Source organism: Strix uralensis, chromosome 1 (assembly GCF_047716275.1).
Source record: "Strix uralensis isolate ZFMK-TIS-50842 chromosome 1, bStrUra1, whole genome shotgun sequence".
In the NCBI taxonomy this organism is placed as follows: domain Eukaryota; kingdom Metazoa; phylum Chordata; class Aves; order Strigiformes; family Strigidae; genus Strix; species Strix uralensis.
This window is the reverse complement of record NC_133972.1, coordinates 144,592,633-144,611,645: the sequence shown is the minus strand read 5'-3', so window position 1 is coordinate 144,611,645 and position 19,013 is coordinate 144,592,633. Positions and strand designations below refer to the sequence as shown.

At 34.3% G+C, this 19,013-nt stretch overlaps 1 protein-coding gene across 7 annotated transcripts in view; it reads right to left on the bottom strand.

The window, feature by feature from the left end:
• The window catches only part of RALYL (RALY RNA binding protein like), a 407,787-nt gene that overhangs the window by 211,797 nt on the left and 176,977 nt on the right, over positions 1-19,013 (bottom strand). For all 7 annotated transcript variants that reach the window (XM_074883722.1, XM_074883741.1, XM_074883750.1 and 4 more), the window contains one exon: positions 5,386-5,664. In XM_074883722.1, coding sequence (XP_074739823.1) covers positions 5,386-5,641 — 256 coding nt within the window. In that variant the 5' untranslated portion in view covers positions 5,642-5,664. The remainder of the gene's footprint in view (positions 1-5,385; positions 5,665-19,013) is intronic.

Below are 19,013 nucleotides of genomic sequence, written 5' to 3'. Positions count from 1 at the left end.
ATTATTGCTTATCAGAACTTAAATAGCAGTCTAAGTCTCACTTGATAGACAATTACTTGCATATTACTGAGTTACAGTCCTCAGATTATTTACTCATGGTGCAATGCTGGTAAGTGCAAAACATTAGAATGTACATCTACAAAAGTTACAATGGGACAAAGGATCTTCTGTAAAGTGTATCACCATTTCTGGGCCAGTAATATGAACATGCAATATCCTATCTCCTAAAAGTGTAAGACTTGAAATATAGTTTGAATATATCATGAATGATTTTATGTATGTAAAGTTTGCTATTTTTAAGGTCTCATTAAAATATACATTAAAATACCAAAACATGCCCACTTTTTCATTGTATCAGTACAATCTCTGGGATTTCTCTAAGACAGCCTTTGTTGTTGTCTAGAATGTTTTGACCCACATTAAAACTTAAGTGTTTATAGATTTGCCAGAAGCAAAATAAGAAACATTTTCAGTTGCTCTTCCACCATACACTTTAAAACAAGACAGCGTTGCTTTCCTGTTATCCTGCACAGGTATATCCTGCCATTATGGTAGCTGGAGGTAGGTGAGTAGGAATAACAAGACTGCTTCAATAAGTCATGAGTTATGTTGGTACAAATGAATGATTGCTGTATTTGAGTGTTACTGACTGAAGGCTGATGGCAAAGTCAAAACTGAATAATCACTAATTCAGTTTTTAATTTCCTTTCTCAGTGTACCACTGGTTCAAAGAAAACTTAGTCATGAAGAAAATTTGGATAAATGTGTCATTTTTAAAGCCAAAGTGCATTTTTCACATATGAGTTCACTAAAACAGCGTAAGTTTTGGGGTTTTTTGTGTTGGTTTTTTTTTTTTTTTTTTTTAATACAAATATTCATGACATAATTAATGTTGTCTGGATTTCGGACTGAGGTGAAAAAATTAATTCACTCTGGATAATCCTAGTTCTGCAAATTTGTAGTTAAATCTCTCAGTGTTGCTAGACATTATAAGTATAAAATAGAGAGGATCTGTTTTGAGTAGAGACAAGGGAAACAAAAGGAAAACCAGCCCTATTGTCACGTCAATTCAATTTACAATAAAGGTATATGTCAAGTCTCTCTAAAAGCTCTCCTTATTACCTGCTCTCCTCCTTGGATGTTTTCTACTAGGTAGTCATTGTTTAGAAAGCCCCTGCAGGGCTTCTATGCTTCTCAAAAGGATGTGCAATAGAGTATGTCACCCAAAATAATTATCTGCAACCACTATCTTGCCTTAGACTACATGTCAATATGCACTCACTTGGTACTCAGAGACTGCATCTAATTTAGACCTGAAGGCAGACATACGTGAATAATACTTACAGCAACAAAACAGGATTGAAGATAGAGTGGAAATAATTTATTAGTTAAAAAGGGCATCAACTGAAGAACTACAGTGTCTTTCATACTCTTGGTACTGTAATCTTTTTCCTTTTTATTAGCCTCCAAGAATGAAATTGCATAGTATGTTAAAGAAAGCAACCGAAGACACCAAAAGTACTAGCCTTGCAGCATTTAATTTGCTTTCTCAAGGTGCCTGTGTGTTGGTCAGGCTCTTATTCTGGGGTAAATTAAAACATATTCTGAGGTTAAAGGAATTATTCTGATTTAAAATTGTGCATGAAAGAGGAAAAAAAAATTAGGTCATATAATTATAAAACATAAGACTTTGAACTATAAACCAAGCAAATCAAGGAGACATTATGATGTAGAAGTTGCTGTGATAGCTATACCAGAATTTTAGATGGAAGCTGTTACATATATTTGTCAACTGCACAGGGTAAACAGGAATATATAACATAAAGTTACAGAACATTAAATGTATTTTACGTGGTATTTGACTTCACAGAATTCATGTGTGCTGGAATGGATAAAGAAGTTAAAATAGCGTCGTTGTGACCCTTATGAAAAACTATGAAAGCAGGAGAAAATATTAGGTGAAGAACTGTATTCTCCATCATGTACCCCAAAGTTTCATTCTTGCTGCAGCTTGTTCAACCCACAGCTGCAGTGAGGGTCTTGCACCATTTGCTTTGGAAGAAGCAGGTCTCTAGTTCTCTCACTACAGAGGGGTGAAATCACCCTTGCTAAAGCTCATGGACAGGCTTAGTATTTCCTCAGAAGAATTCCTCTTCACCCTGTCTCTTTGCCTCTTGTGGCAAAGAGGCGAATATGGGCAAATGTTGTCTAACTCAGATGTGTTTAAACTTTTGAGGTGATACAGCAGAGAGGATTATGTGGGTGTGTTCCCACAGCTGGGAACATAACTTGTAGTTTAGTTTTGTCCTAGACCAACTTGAACATGTTCTTGGTTCCAGCTTGAAGAAATTCACAAAATAACCATTGTGAAGCAGACTCCTGTGCCCAATACTGACCTCTCCCTGCCCTGTGAGCAGGAAAACAAGCTATTTCCATGAAGATTATAATATCACTTCAAGAAACTACACTGAACTTCACAATAATACCAATAAATTTCTTAAGCATGTTTTTTGTGTTCTTTTATGATCTCTTCCCCACAGTTTTTCAGAACATGTTGTTCTTCATGGAACAGAAAACTTGGAAATAATCACACAGCTCATGAAATCCACTTCCCTGAAGTTATAATATCCACAGCATAGCCATTGCATATCATTGGCCACCAAACACATCAGTAGGAGCTTGAGAGTTGTTCAGAGGCCAGCAGGCCAATTATGATGACCCACAGGAAGCTGGCAAGATGGAGGGCACTACCAGTGCTTTAGATTTGTACTTCTGAGGAATTTGTCAAACAAAATGTCTTTTATGTACCTGTGGAGCCTAAGACTTTGGGACTCCACCTCAGAAGAAGCATTGGCAGGATCTTCAGTGAATTGTGCAGCATTGTATACAACTATAGGAATTTACAAGTTCAATTTTTAATTTCAGTTACAAATATGTGAACATTTTCTGACTTGCAGGTAAAGCTGCTGTAGAGGATATCATAATTTTGAACAGCAGGACTCCATAGAAGACAGGAGCTAACATAAATGGTCAGTTTGCCAAAACCATGAAAGAACTAATGTAGATTAATAATGAGGTCTAAATTAAATTATTCCTTCCTTTGTGAGGTACTGAGTACTAGAGTGCATAGTACTATCAGGCATATACTATAGGATAATGTTTTTCAAACATTCTTTTGTTCAAACAGCTTTCCACAACTGACTACCATCCAGGTCACATTATATTACTCCTATACTCTAATTCCATTTAAAAGAAAATTCAGCTATTCTAATCAAGTTTATTTGTACATCTGTAAAAGGCTTTTCTTGTCCCTTTTCCATACCTTGATTGTTGATATAAAATGATAAGTTCTGTTTATTTCAGAATGCAAGGCTCTCAGGACAGAGAAGAAAGTAATTTTTCATTGAGTAATGAGTCTACATGTTACCTTCTTTCATTCAAATGCAGTTTTCACATAAGTTTTTCTTCTGGGTCATAATGCCAAGGAAATTCTATCAGATCCTCATTATTCTGAGGTGACTGTTAATGTCTACTGATATTAAAAAGAATTTATGGAAACAGTTTGTCTAACGTGAAATACCACTTTTAAAAAGACATTCTCTTTGTCAAACAATACCAATGACAACCGTATTTCATATACAAAAAGAGTAAATGAAGTTTGGAACGGCTAAAAAAAGATTTTGCCTTGCTTATTCTTCATATTCCTTGATACATCAGGAATTGAGGCATGAAATATGCCATCACAAGACTTTGCAGAAAAGCAAAGTATTTTAAGATTATACAGTTGAAATTTAGTATTGAATAAACTGTCTGTTATTATTAAAAGATTTGAACAATTCAAGCAGTTATTGATCTCTTAATTTCTTTTACAACAACTTCACTTACCTTCTATACAAAGCACAAAAGTACTCTGAGAAGAGCATCTCTTTCTACAAAGCACTTGGCATATTATAGATGCCACAAGAAATAGTAAAACAGACTAGCAACAGTAGTCATAGTAATAACAGATCTATTGCCTTAGGAAAACACAGTTTAAAAAATCTGGTCAGACCAGTGTGCAAGGAGCTGTAAATAATGCACTGATGGCATTACATGGCCTATTGCTCGGAGACCGCTGCTCCAGGAAACATCTTCTAATAATGCCATCCCACAGACTGACTTTGCTGCCTTGCATTTATCACTTGAGACCTTTTATTTCACTCATATATATAACTTTTCCTAAAAAACTTGCAAAGTAATCTCCCCTAAAATGTAATTGGATTTATTTAATCTGTTTTTCTTTTGAACCCAAAATACAGGGGTTATAAAACTTTAAATTACTGCTGAGCAGCTGTGACAAAACACAACCCATCTAACACAAATGCCCCAATTTTTACAAATAATCAGAAAAATAGATTTCCACAGCCTGAGAAATTGAAAATGAATAAGCTGTATCCATTCTTTATGACTTGTTAAAGCCAAAGCAGTAGCTACACTTCACCTTTTCTTGACATAGCCATTACACACACGGGTTTGGATATGAGCAATATCGTTCAGAGGTCTAGTGAAAGATCTCTGGCTCCTACCAAACATCTTGTTGTACTGTCCGTCATTACTATGTATATTACAGATGGGGTTAGTACTGTACCCCACATGTTTTTATCATTCACATCCTCCATATCTAATTGCAAATAGCTTTCAGAGGTAACACTTGCAATAAGAAACAATGAAATCTCAAGTAAGCATTCATGACAAAGCATTGGAAAACAAAAATATTACACTTTTTTAAAAATTTGGCGACAATATTGTGTGGGAATAACTACAACATAGATTCATTCAACCAATTCATTTAGAGAAGTTTTTAAGTTTTTAACAATAAAAGTTCCAAAGTTTTAAATAATAAACTTCTGTAAATGAATAACATCATTGCAGTTTGATTTGGTACAATTTCAAGGACTGACAAAACTCTTCTTTTTGCTTCTGTGTAAAAACTGACACTCCACTGGGCTGGATATTATTTTAGATTCATTAAATGCAAGATAATCATATCTATTAGACATTTCTTCTTATATCACATTAAATTTACTAACTAGAGTCTAAGAGAAAATGCTTACATTTTCCTCACATGAGTAATCGTGTTCATAACAATGAGATTACACACAGAAGTACAAATAAGTCAGAAGTGATGTATTTAATAAATCAGCAGTTTATAGCACTAAATATTTTGTAATATCCAGGTAACATCTAACACTTTGAAAATTCTGCCAGATCCAACATCCTGGAAATAGACTTAGATGGAACAATGGCAAAACAAACTTACTATTTCCCAAGGCACCATGAGCAGATGATATTTCAAATAGAAAAGAAGGAGAAAACAATATTCCAATGATATGAACAAACTCTTACCTAGTGGCTGCCCTGCGATGATCCTGGCATTCTCTCCTGCCACTGCAGCCCTTGCGTGCCTCTCGCTCATGTACTGTACAAATGCATAACCTTTGTGCACTGAGCAGCCAACTATTTTCCCATACTTTGCAAAGATCGCTTCGATATCACCTTTCTTGACAATGGCTGTGTTCAGATTGCCAATGAAGACTCTGGAGTTGATGGATTTTGGGTCATTCTTATTGGTGACATTGCTGGTCTGTGTTTTGCCGGTCATGGTTGGATGACTTGTCTTTAACCCTTAAATAAAGAATGAAGAGAATTATGTTTCAAATCATACAGTTACCCTGACTTTGGATGATTTTTCCAGCAATAATTCGCTTTTCATTTTTCACTTAGAGTGGATCTAAACTCAGAACAGTTACACCTTCTAAAAATTATTTTCAATAAAACCAAGATAGCAAATTTAAAATACTGCTCGTAAGTAAAACTAAATTTTTTTATTTTATAAATATAAAATATACCAATACATCTCTTAATACAATGCTGTGATAGTGGAGCTTTACTGTAATCATATGTGGATTTGTGCTTAGAAATTCAGTATTGACTTTTTAAGCACCTAGCCATCTAGAAACTGCAAAACAAGAGAATGAATCATTATCTTATGTCAAAGAAATGAATATTCAAGGCCATATAGAGAACAAACTAAAAATGAAAGACAACTCTGCTTTTGTTTGGTGTCAGCCAGAGCACATTTCTCACTAGTTAAATATCACTGACCATCATGAGGATTGCAGAGGGGGTAACATACAGTTCTTTACTGCAGTCAGTATGTTTCTATCAGAACACTTTTGCCTATTAATTCAGTACAAAAAAGAAAAGAGAAAGGACAAGGGAAGCACAGGTGGCTTATGTTTCTGGAATTAAAAAGTATGAAAACAAACTTTCTTAATTATAGGAACACAGATTTGCTTGCTGCTTTGCTCTTTCCTCTGTCACAAGACTAAATGCATCCTAGCATATCTCAAACAGAAATATCCATGTTATTCCTGGAAAAGTTTTGGCAAAATAAAAAAAACCCAACACTTTTTGTGTTCATTTAGCTTCACACTTCTGAAGTGTACATGATTTTCTTAATATGTACGCAAATTCCACCTGCCAGCAGGTCCCTCCATTTACATCCATTTAATTAGATGGAGGTAAAATGAAAAAAAGTTGTCCCATGTCTCTGCTGGGTTTTCTTTGGCTATATTAGACAACAGAAATGTCAAAAATATGCATACCTCTAAGTAGTGAAATCTTATTTTGTAAGAAGGAGGTCATTTAGACAGTAGTCAAATATAGGCCATGTCCTACAGCTAAGAATTATGTTACTATTTTTTAACCTGTTCATACTTTTGATCATATCACAGCAACAGCTCAGACAGGAAGAGAATCCAGTTAAATACTGCTCACAGTTAAAGCTCAGTTCATTTCTCAGGATGAAAAGGAATAATGACGTCTATTCTGGACACCTAAATCTTGATACTAACTAGCAGAAGTTTCATATTTTAAATCAACAGCTACCATATATTAAGCTAGACTGACGAAAAAAGAAACCATTGTTACTGGACTCTGCACAATTCCTAGTGAACAAAATGGCCATGACCACAGCCATCAGCACTTTGACCATCTCCATCACACAGGATCCAAATCCTACCCTTCAGGTAAGAATGTGCAATGGAGATGTGTGGGCAGTCCTCCCAAGTCCTAGTAAACAGTCTGCTTTATTATATAAATGCATGCAGCGGAGGTATCAGTCAAATAGCTTTCACTTGCTTAACAATATGACAGTTTACTTCATATTACAGCATTTAGAGAAAACACTCTAGAAAACAAGAAAAAATGTTTTTTTGTAAGCTTATTAATTCTAAATACATTCTGGAAACACAAGATACTGTATACATGCACAAATTTCATCATGGAAAACCAGGAAAATTGCCTTGATGAAAAGCCTCTGAGCTTTATCATACGATAGACTCAATACTGTATATTTCTAGATTGCTGTGCAGATCATGCATGTTGAAGTCATTTTTATATATAGCTAACTTGAATATAGAGAACAGTCATAATAGTATGCTTGGTACCATAATAGTTTGAAGGCAAACCATCTACAAAACATAAATATAATGCACATTGAACTCCATGCTGGCATAAAGTAGATTGCTGATATTATCTGAGAACTAGCAAGCTTAAACCCATCTTAGATAAACCTGTATTTATACAGCAGTCAAAATTACAATAACTTAGCCATGTTAACTTAAAGAGCCCTAATGACCCAAATTGAAGAGGTAACATGGCTGAATAGCCAGTCATAAAGATAAAAGTTAATGCATTCTAGTAGCTGGTGAACAGGGAACCACTGGTATTCCCTGAGGTGCCAAGATGCACAACACTTCAGTGTGTAAATACCACTTCTGTTGGGAAAAGTTAACACGGACAATACTGTGTTCACTTTTGTGAAGATTCAGAAAAAAAAGCTGTATCTGTCCCTATATAATTCTTAGCATCTTGTTAATGTTGTCTGTGTACGTTTATCAGCTGTGTGGCTGAACTGGTTTTACTAAACTCACAGAGGTAGTGTCTCACAAGTAAGACCACTGGTCTAGAAAGCAGTAGACATGACTGATAGACCCGTCTCTTCCACTAGCCTACTGTATGACTCTCAGTAAGACACTTTTTTGTGTCTCTGTTTCTACTTTTCAGACTTCAGACTTGCATTTTTTTGACTAAGAGATGTCTCTCAATCTATTTTTATAAATCTTCTAACAGAATGATGTGACCTCAGCTGGTATGTTTTGGCACAACCGATACACTGATAATAAAAATGACAAGGGGACAAAATCTACAGAAAATCTTCTGCCAGACAAGACTTTCATGAAAATTTTACACAATGACACTCTTCAGTTATTACCATCAGAACTGTTTTCAAAACACCAGAGTACTACAGTCTGTATTTCCTTCATTGTTCAGCCATTTAACATGGGATTTAGTGAACTAGTCCTTTTTTTATTTGATAGAAACCTTCATTTTATTTTTTCCCAGTTTTACTATGCACTAAATTAAATAGGCTTTGACTAGGAATTGAATATTTCTCTCTTGTAGTTGTTCTTTGCAATGCAAATTTACAATATTTTTATAACACAAAGAAAAGAAGTTGTCTGATGGGTTCTCTCATATTCAAATGAGCAGTCAGGAAAACATGCTGCAGAAATTCAAAGCGTGAAAATAATATTAACATGTGAATAATTGAGATTTGATTGCCTCACTCATTGACGTACAATAGTATTGTGACCATTTCATAAAAATTAAAGATACATGGGATCTTCATTATAATGAGAAAGAACTTATGGTACGTTTTACACCTCACTTACAATATGCATCTCTGAATACTGAATTATACCTATCTTCTCTGAGCTATCAGTAAAATCAGAAACATTGTAACTCATAGAACCACAGAAATAAATTAAGAAGTGAGAGAAACATATCTGAAATAATCTTATTTCCTTGCAGCCTTTAATAAGGTATCTTGTTAACTTCCTATTACTGCAGTGACCCTTTCTGGTAATTAATATCTTCTATATGCCAAATATGTCTCTTAAATGCTTTATGAATAACATCTAGCTGTCAATATACTTCATCATATTTATTTATTGACTACACCTTATTATATGCTACATCATTTTAGTGGTTGATTTAATTATTTTACCCAAAATTAACTAGTTTAAGTCTTGGTGTACTTGAATCTAAAAGTTATAAATGAGACCATTTCCATTACTATATAGATCTTTGATTCAAAGAGTAAAGTTTGCAAACCTGTATTAAACATTAAAATTTCTAACATGTTAAACAGGAATGAAAATACAAATTACTAAAATGAGATTCCTATTGTCCAGCACACACATGGGACGAGTCTAAACCAGTCAATTTGAAGGGGGACAGATTTTAAGCCCTGGCTTCCTTCACTTTTCCAACATTTTCTGATGAAGGTCAGTTAAGCACCAGCATGACAAAGCATTGCTGTGTGGCTGTGAAACTCATCTTTAGACCATAAGATGAACATTTGAACCCACATCTCCCACTCATATATGTTCCTCCTATGGCTCAGAATAGTGAAAACAGTGATCCTTTTTACAGTTGTGCTGTATCCCAGGGCAGGGAAGAACACAGGACTTGAAGCAAAGGAAAAGGGAACAAGTTGTCAAATTCTACATCCCAGTATCTCCCAGGCATTCCTATTGGGGGTATTGAAGGGTCCATGATAGTCTTATTGGATCACTGCTCCCTCTGCTGCTTACGCATTTTACCAATGACTCTTCACAGCAAAATGCAAAATGTGTCTTTGAAGAGACAGCATTTTGGTCAAACTGCAAAACAATTTGGGACAGATGGAGACTTGAGGACCTAAGCTGTTTATAGGGATTTTGAGAGCAATCCACTTCAGCATCTTCCTAGTTGTACAACAGTTTCTCATCTTAAAAGACTGATGGGAACTCATTAGCTCAGTTAAATTTCTACTGAATACTGAAAATTTGTCTCTGAAATTTTCCTATGCTGGATAGACCAATGAGGCTCACCTGTAACAATTCTGTTAGAATTAAATTTCTTTAAAAGAAGTTAGAAAAGATTTACATTGATTTTTTTTTTTTTTTTGTAAAATCTATATTCAGTTTCACTTTAAAAAAAATTGCATTCAACAAATTTAGCAATACTTTCAGGAGCTTCTGCATATTTACATGCTTTTATCTTGGAGCTTTTTTTTTTTTTTCTTTTGTAAATAAACCATTTGCTTCTTTTAAGCAAATAGAAAAAAAAATATATAACTTTTCAATGAAGTAAATATTACTTTCAGTGACTTTAGGAAAATAGAGTCTACCAAGGAAAAAATGAAACAAGAAAACTGAAAAGCTTTAAAGAAAACTTAAGCGCTTTCTGAAAATAGTTAGAACCGTGGTACTTACACTGAGAGAGATTTAATATCAAACTTCTATGTACTTATTACATTTACAAAGAAAATGTTAGGAGAAATGAAATACCCTTTAATTCCCGCCCCCCCCAAAATTCAGTTTTAGATCATATGTGGAGCTAGGAAATAATCAACACTCTTTATCAGGTTTGTGTGATAGCAAAAGACTAATTCTATGGAGAAAGATTTTTAAATATGAAAATTCCAATCATTCACAGTTTATTCTAAGCACCACTAAATTCCAAATCTTAATTTTTACTATTTACAATAATAAAGTTTTCACAGTAAGATGCATAGACACATTTGATAATTGCAAATACTTCCAAGACAGAGAAAGACCTAAACAGATATGTGGTTGGGCAATGATATCTGTCACAACAATGAAATCCACAATAAAAAGTACAGCCTGTAAAAAAATATTTGTTAGGATGTTTGGGGGTCAAACTGAACATGGGCATTCTGGCAAATATCAAACATGTTCTAGAAGGACAAAATGTAACACTGTGACACATGGTCAGTCTCTGACCCAAAACACATGGTACTGTCTTCAGCATTTCCAAGCAATTTCTCTCTGCCCTTCTATTATCCAGCCACAGTTAATAGCTGAACTTCTGTAAATATCAAGATTCAATTATTGCTTTAACAGTTGAGCTTTTCTGTGATTTAGTATCTTTAAGGTTTAAGAATCAGTAAATATTAAAATGTTTAATAAGAAAAAAAATTAAGTCCATAATATATTTTCTCTCCTTTTGAATTACTTTTTAGCAACAGTGACAACATTAATACTTTTGCACTGTTGCAGATGAATTTAAGATTTTTAAACATTGGAAGTGTCCTTCTGTGGGTGAAATGTCCTACAGCATAGATTTATCTTGCACCGATACTAATATTTCATGGAGAAAATTCAATATTCATGCTAATTCCTTTAATAAGCAGTCATTTAAAACTATTTTATCTCAGTTAAATCAGTCCCCTGTAAAATTTTACATACCTGTTGGAAGTAAGAATATCAGATATTTCATGGTGGGGAGAAGGGATAGAAGGAGGGAAGAGAGAGAACAGAAAACTATCAGATAAAATATATTTTGCCTTGGAGCATCCTTTCTTCTTTATATTTTAAATTCATTTTTAATGAATTACTATATCTAGGTCACACAAATAAAGAAAAAAGTTATTCATAAGATGGTTAGTTAAATCCAAATCAAAATATTCTGGGCTTTTCCAGTCCTCATTAAAGTCAAAGAATCTGCTTTTCCTCTCTCTCCAAGATAACCTGCCTTTTTATTTTTATTTTATTTTTTTATGGTTTAGCTTTAAGTTTCCCTTTCAATTATTTTTAAGAAGAGGTTGACACATCACGTCTATAACACAGACAACATTCCCTTCAAGTCGGAATTTCTGGAGCCGTATAAATGACAAAATGCATCAATACTTGCTATGCCACATCTTGTAGAAAACGAATGACTAAAAAATAAAATGATGTAACAGATCACACTTCATCTCCTGTTGTCACTCTTCTCAAAGAGATAAATACTCTCTCTTTGGGGAGGGTGAATAAAATATAATTAAAAAAATAAAATAACTACGTATTTATGATACCATACAGACAAATATCATAAACCACTTTTAGGAATACATTATTTTGGGTTAGTTGTTTAAACATTTGAAAGACTAAGGGGGAGATGTGCACTCTGTCTCAGGAGCACCACCACCTCCAAGGAGGGAGAGGAAAGAGAAGAAGGTCTGAGGTCTGTACAGGTGGACAGAATATACATCTTCTTATTACCCCACATTAGCTCATGGTGCTGGGACCTTCTCCCTTACAAATGGGCAGAAGAAAACACAATCTGTCAGCAGAGTTATAGGGATTTTCCCTCCCATTCACATACTCTTTGTTCTCAGCATATAGAAAATGATCTTTACATAATCATGTAAAGAAATACAATTCCATAATATAATTTTTTGAGGAGCACTCAGATATGGGTGCCTTTCCCCCATCATATTTAACCCCTGTTAAATACAAGGATTTCTCTACTTATCAACTGCAAAATCAAACTATAATCCTGTTGGCTAAGATAAGAAAATAATGATGATAGCACATACCAGTATATCTATGTAAATAATACAGTGAATTTAGGGGAAAAGTATTAAAACCAAATCTAAAAAACCACATTAGACTTATTTGGGATTCTAAGCAAAGTGGTGTTTAAAATAGGGTAAAGATGTTACCTTACCTGTCTAATCACATAAAGAAATATGCCTTTCCAGGGAATACTTGAGAGACCTGGACATTGAGGTCAATTAGCAAATTCCAGAATGGGACCTTTGGTATTATCCCTCAGGTAATGCCTCAGCTTTTAAAATATCACCAGAAAAGAGAGTGCAATCAGGATATTTTGACACTAATGCAAGGCAGACAAATAAAGGGTTAACTTTTATACTGCTCTTTAACATATCTTGATTGCGATCTATTCGTTGGATATGTCTATCCAGGAAACTAATAATGAAATCTTTTCATCTTGGGATGTGCTGCCTTTATGTGCTGTTAGTCAGGCTTTTGGAGATAGAACTGAACATGACTTTTTTGTTGGTTTTGGGTTTTTTTGGGGGTTTTTTTGTTTTTTTTAAAAGAAAAAGGCAGACAAAAGTTGGTGACTTTTCCCTTCACTTCCAATATTTTGACCAGATCTATTTGTAGCCAGCTATCTCATCTCCTCTGAGTCATCGTTTATCATTTATACAGCAAGTTATTTTAATCTTCCCTCATCAGTCATTTCTGCTGGCTTCTTAATAATTTTTAATGCATTTCTGACTTTCTGCAGTTTCTGTGGCCTAAATCTGTTTTCAATCTTCAGTTTTAGGTATAGTGACAGTAAGTGGTGCACGACTGCTGTCTTCCTCTTCACTTGGTGTCTTGGTGATACTATGGATTGCCTAAAAACAATCTTAGCTATATTTGCTGTCATATAACATACAAGCCAATCTCATGTTCACTGAGATTGTTTGGTCTCATTTCGCAGTCTTGCTTCCTCTGTGTTTTTGCTTGATCTTCAGCTTCATATCACTGTTAGGATTAAATGAGCCTTGGCAAGTAAGACAGTCACCTACTATAGTTTTTTATATTTCTAACCTTACTAATAGACTTCACCAGTTTTCTCTGCCCTCAAAGGAGTTTACAGTCCCAAAATACATCTGAAATTTTAATCAGTGGATTTTTTAATGCTTTAGAATTTAAAGCCATTATTTCAAACCAGGTCTAATAAGGATACCCATGGCATGCTTAGATGTTTCCCCTACAAAACAGTTCTCATTACAAACCTTCTCCATTACCTACTAAGCTGTTTTTCAGGACATGTGACATTAAACATAGCTGGGCAAATACAAATTAATTTTTTAAATGATTCTTAAGGCAAGAAGATTCTTTTGGTAAATTTGTCATGTTTTTTTAAAGTAACACCTGATCTTTATTGATTCTGGAATTGCTATAAATGATTCATGGATGGACTATTTCAGCCAATTTTATTCTACTGAAGCCTCCAAGAAAAATTTCCGTAACACTATTTTTACTAGAATTTTACTCCTTTATGTTTCCTCTATTATTTTATAAGAGTTTGAAATTGGGTTTGTGGAATGTCACAGTCTAGGCTGCTGAATACCAAACAAGAAGTCAAGAGCTTCCAAACTGTAATCCTAGCTCTGGTACAGACTTGATAAGGAGCCTTATGCAAGCCACTTAATATCTCCACCTTGTCCTCTTTCTTCAGAAACTGGCAATAATACTGATGATGTTTCAGCTCAGTGGGTTGTTGCATGAATGAAATGAAAGAATGCAAAACACCACAAAAATTCTGTGGCACTAGGAACTTTAATAGAAAATACACAGTTTAATTGAAAACATAGGACTTTGTTTTAAGGATTAGTGATATCTTTGTTTTTCCTGTCCATACCACTTACATCTGTATATTTCTAAGTATTTTTATTCATGAGTATTTTTTATAATTTTTCTCCCATATTAGTTGACCAAAATAATTATTTGTCTTTCATAATGGAGAGAGGTATTTAAGAGTACTTGAATTTCATAATCAGAGGCAAAATAGAATCACATTTACTGTTGTATTTACTCCATAATGTCCCTCTCAGAAGTCTATCTTGGGAATTTATGCCAGGTGACCATATTATGTGTCTGACTTACAGGTAGAAAAGCTAGCACTGACAACCAAGAAATTCTCATATCTGACTCTAGTTTTGCCAGTAACTTTCCCAAAATGATGCAGTAAATCACTGACATATTGTGCTTTTGTTTTATCCATCCCATTATTTTACCCCATTTATTCAGTCTGGCTAGATTTTTGTGTCAATCATGTATAAACTGTGTCTTTAAAACACAAGCACATCTGCAGGCAACATATGGTAGACTACCACATCCCTGCAGAGCCTTGGTTTTATTTCTTAGCCTATACAGTACATCCTGAGTCAGGAACCCAAGACAATAGGCTATCATTCACCACAAAGCACCTGAATGACTTTCTAGTCTATCTAGAAAGTTTAGTCTATCTTTACACATGCTGAATATCATGTGCATATATCACAGTTTATGATTATAAAGGTAGTCCAGAAACAAGACATATTCTCTCTCACCACTGAGGTTAAGCAACAAGACACCTGAAATTCCTTTCCTTGATAAACTTCAGAGTACATTGCATCCACAATGTGGCAATGGAATCTTCTGCATGGGATTATGAAAATTCCCATCATCTATATATACAGCATACAGGCATCTGATGAAGAAAAACTGAAAGAAAATCTGAATATAGATCTAATTATGATGTTGGTAGAATCTTAAAGTCAGTCTTGTATTCGGATCTGACTTCAGCTCCTTTTTCCTCTACAGTCATGCAACCATGAACAAAATCCTTACAAACTAGATCCATAGACTCTCCTGGGCTTCTACCATTTCATAAACACAACTTCAAAGCTACCTGTGGAACTCTTCTTCCTCTATCATCTAATCCTGAAGGTATCTGAAGTTTAATTGCATGTTGGTTTCTGACATTTAAGCTCACAAATAGTCTAATGTTCTGCAGAAATCTCTTTAAAATTTTTCAGGACTGAGTGGCTTGATATATATATAGCGTGTCTAAATCTGCACAAATTCATTCATTGATCTGTCTTACCCGCAGAGACTATTTCAGTAATTTTCCTCTGTCATGACTATTGAGGACACAAAACCTATTTGTGGTGCCTTTCCCTGTGTTTTAACTGATAGTTCAACATTTAGGACATTCACTGAAACAATGGAAAGCTTCATTCAATTCTTTGTTGCTGAAAATTAGAATGTTCATTCTTGGTCTCCTGAGCGTGTGCCTTGGCTCTCTTAGTAGTCACTGTAGTGTGGTTGCTTCAGGGTCTCACCCTTACATGTCCCTTCCTAGACTATCTTCAAACGTTTAACATTTACTTCATAGTTAAATCTATGGGAATTTTCATGCCAAAGCCTTACTAGGCACTTACCTTTTAATGCAAAAAAAAAATTATATCTGGATGTTTGCTTTTCAGTTCTGTGCTGAGACATGGGAATTAAATGAAACCTAGCATAGTAACATTTTCATTGTTACTGAGAGATCACAAAGCCTGCAGTTCTTACACTGTGCCCCATACCATATAATAAATCTGCTAGATAGTTAAGGAACGTGTTAAAATCAATGTGTTCAAATACTGTGTGTATTATTGAGAACTTTAATTTTTCTCTTTAAAATGCATTATATATACTCACAAGTCTTATCTATTCCCTTTTTAACATTTTGTGAAAAGCCAAACAAAAATTAGATGAGAAATTTTTTCCAATATTTCTTAATTGTTATAATCTCAGCAGTAAGCATTTGCTGCAGCAAGTAGATACATATGAGATTTTAGTTTAGTTTGGGATACTACTAAGTCTTAGTGAAGCTGTGATTTTACTCTAGAAGACATCTGATGCCCAAACACAATAATAATAGTCCCTACTCAGATAATTTTTTTATTTATTTAATGCTCTTTTAGAGACTCATTTAAGCAAACACAATGAAATAACACTATGCCAAAGACATTTTCTTAAAAATATTATCTGAACATTAATCAACTACATTAATACAGACTTTTTGATGCAAACCATACAAACCTTGTTGTCAATGTATCTTTTCTAGCGGTGTTATTTGAGCAAATGGTGATTTTCCAGGACAGCACCTAATAATTTAATGTCAGCAGGTAACTCCACCTCTGGGATCCAAATCTGTATACACTTGAATGCTCTAGAATTTGGTGCTGGCTGCATATTCCTGGTTTTGGTTAACCCTTTGCAAAGAGACAGCTCAGAAAAAAATCAGTTTATATTCAGGTGTAAGTCTAAAGTGTCATTCTCTATTCTTATACTGACTTGTTGTATCATAAATGTCATATTTTCATTACCTTACTCCTTTATGACCTGTCTCATATATTCATTGCTTCTTCCCATGTCTACCTTACTCTGCTCAAATCCAATCACACCATTTCTTCCTTGAGTACACTTTGTTTCTTCCATTCCTCTGAGTCCTTCCTACAGATTTTCCTCCTCCTCAACCTTACAAGAGTGATGCTGGTATGATGTTTGTCACACTGTTTTTGGTTTTGTTACCTATGGGCCTGTCCAGTAACTGGCTAGTTTATTTGTATCAGAACCTCTTTTTTTTTACTCGATATTACTCTACATTGTGCCTAAAAGAGTGTGGTCTTGTAAGCACTGTGACCAACAGCACCTGAAGTGAACATAATCTGTCATTCTCTATCAGGAGCTGACTATATTAGTGCTCTGAGTGAAACTGTGGCCCTGCCAAAGTCAATGGCAAACAAGTAGGATTTTAACTGCAATTAAACTGAATTTTTGCATCTTAATGTGCTTCAGAAGGAACAGCACTAGATTTTTCAGCTGTATAGCATTTTTAAAGACTATAAAACAATTATTCTAGTAACACAGTATGCAGTATATTGTTTTTTCTCTTTCCACACTATAGATACATATAGGACAGGACAAAAAAAAAAAAAAAAAAAAGAAAAAGGAAAATATTTCCACTAAATTTTCAAGATGCAAAGTGAATTATGATTTATTTTTAAGACAAAAAAATACACGGCTGTAAAGACAATTTTTGGAAACCTCAGTAGAAATCATTAAAATCCAGAATATTTAACATAAATGTACTTCATGTTATCTCCCTGGTATTGCAGGAGATTGGACAAATTTGAGTATAAAGAAGCCTCCCTATGAATCTTACATTTAAATAATTTATTCTATTGATTATACTCAATCTCCAACATCATGCTGTAAAGCTGTAAAGTATCTGATAAGAGTGCAGTAAAAACTGGTTAGAGCAAATAATTTACAATGAATAATTTATCCCTCAAATTTTCTACCCTATAAAGATTTTTCTATAGCTCTTGCTGTCACATTATCTAACCTCTGGTCTAATGGATGATATTATTAGAAGGACTCATTATTAAAGTAACTCTGCTTTAAACCACAGCATAGCTTTCATTGACTTAACTGGGACAGGAAAAGTTTTAAATTGAAAGGAGAGGGGTTTTGCTGTTGTTTTTATGTTCTTCCCCCAAGTGAATCTGAACAGATGTGCTTTCAGTTTTCTTATTCAACAGCTTGCACTGAATAGGGATATTTTTTATTGTAAATATAGATCAGTTACAAACAGCTCTTTGATAGCATTTGAATTTCAATATTAAATATTCTAAATATTCTTTAATTTTATCCAGTTTATCTAGATTTAGTTTGATCTAGTATGTCCAATGTGATCATTTGCTTCCAATTGACTTTCAGTGTGTTTCTTCCACCAAGTTTGCTCAGGAAGCTCTCAAATAAATGTTCAAAAATATTCATACCAATGAAACTTGGCTACTCAGAGCTGAAATGGATGAGATGTTGGGGGATATGGCGTAGGGGAGAACTTTGTAGAGTAGGGCTGATGGTTGGACTTGATGATCTTTTCCAACCTGAATGATTCTGTGATAGCAGGAAAAGCTAATTATAAGTGTGTATGAAATCTATGAAAGAAAGTTGTTTGTGTTTTTTAACTTAGCTTAAGTGATCAGCTTTGGCAGCTCACATTGATTATTTTCAGTCCATATTATCTTAACATCCCAACTAATTACAACTCATGAGATGCTGCATGCACTTAACTTGGTCTTGTCAACAAATATTTAATTATTTGACAGAGATAATTATTTTGAAACTAAAACATACTCAGCAGGGACCACACTGGCCATTTAACATGCAGGTCTCAGTTCCCCGACCACATTGCATACAACATACAGTCTTTGATTTTCATTAATACTGCTAGTTATTCTCCTAATGAGATTATGTATTCTTATAGTCCTTTTGGAAAAAAAAAAAATCCCACTGAAGAGCATTTTACTCCTTTTCAAAAGAGTATTGCTGCTTTGTTAGCAGTATAACACCAATTCCTACATATCTCGTTTGTGTAAGTGATGAGAACTGTCATGTAAGGATGGAACTGCTTGTCAATTCTTGCACATGTTATATCAATCGCTTTGAAGAAAAACATCACTGAAATTATTTTAAATTCTAAAAGTAAGCTGTAGCTGAGTAACATCACTGTCATCA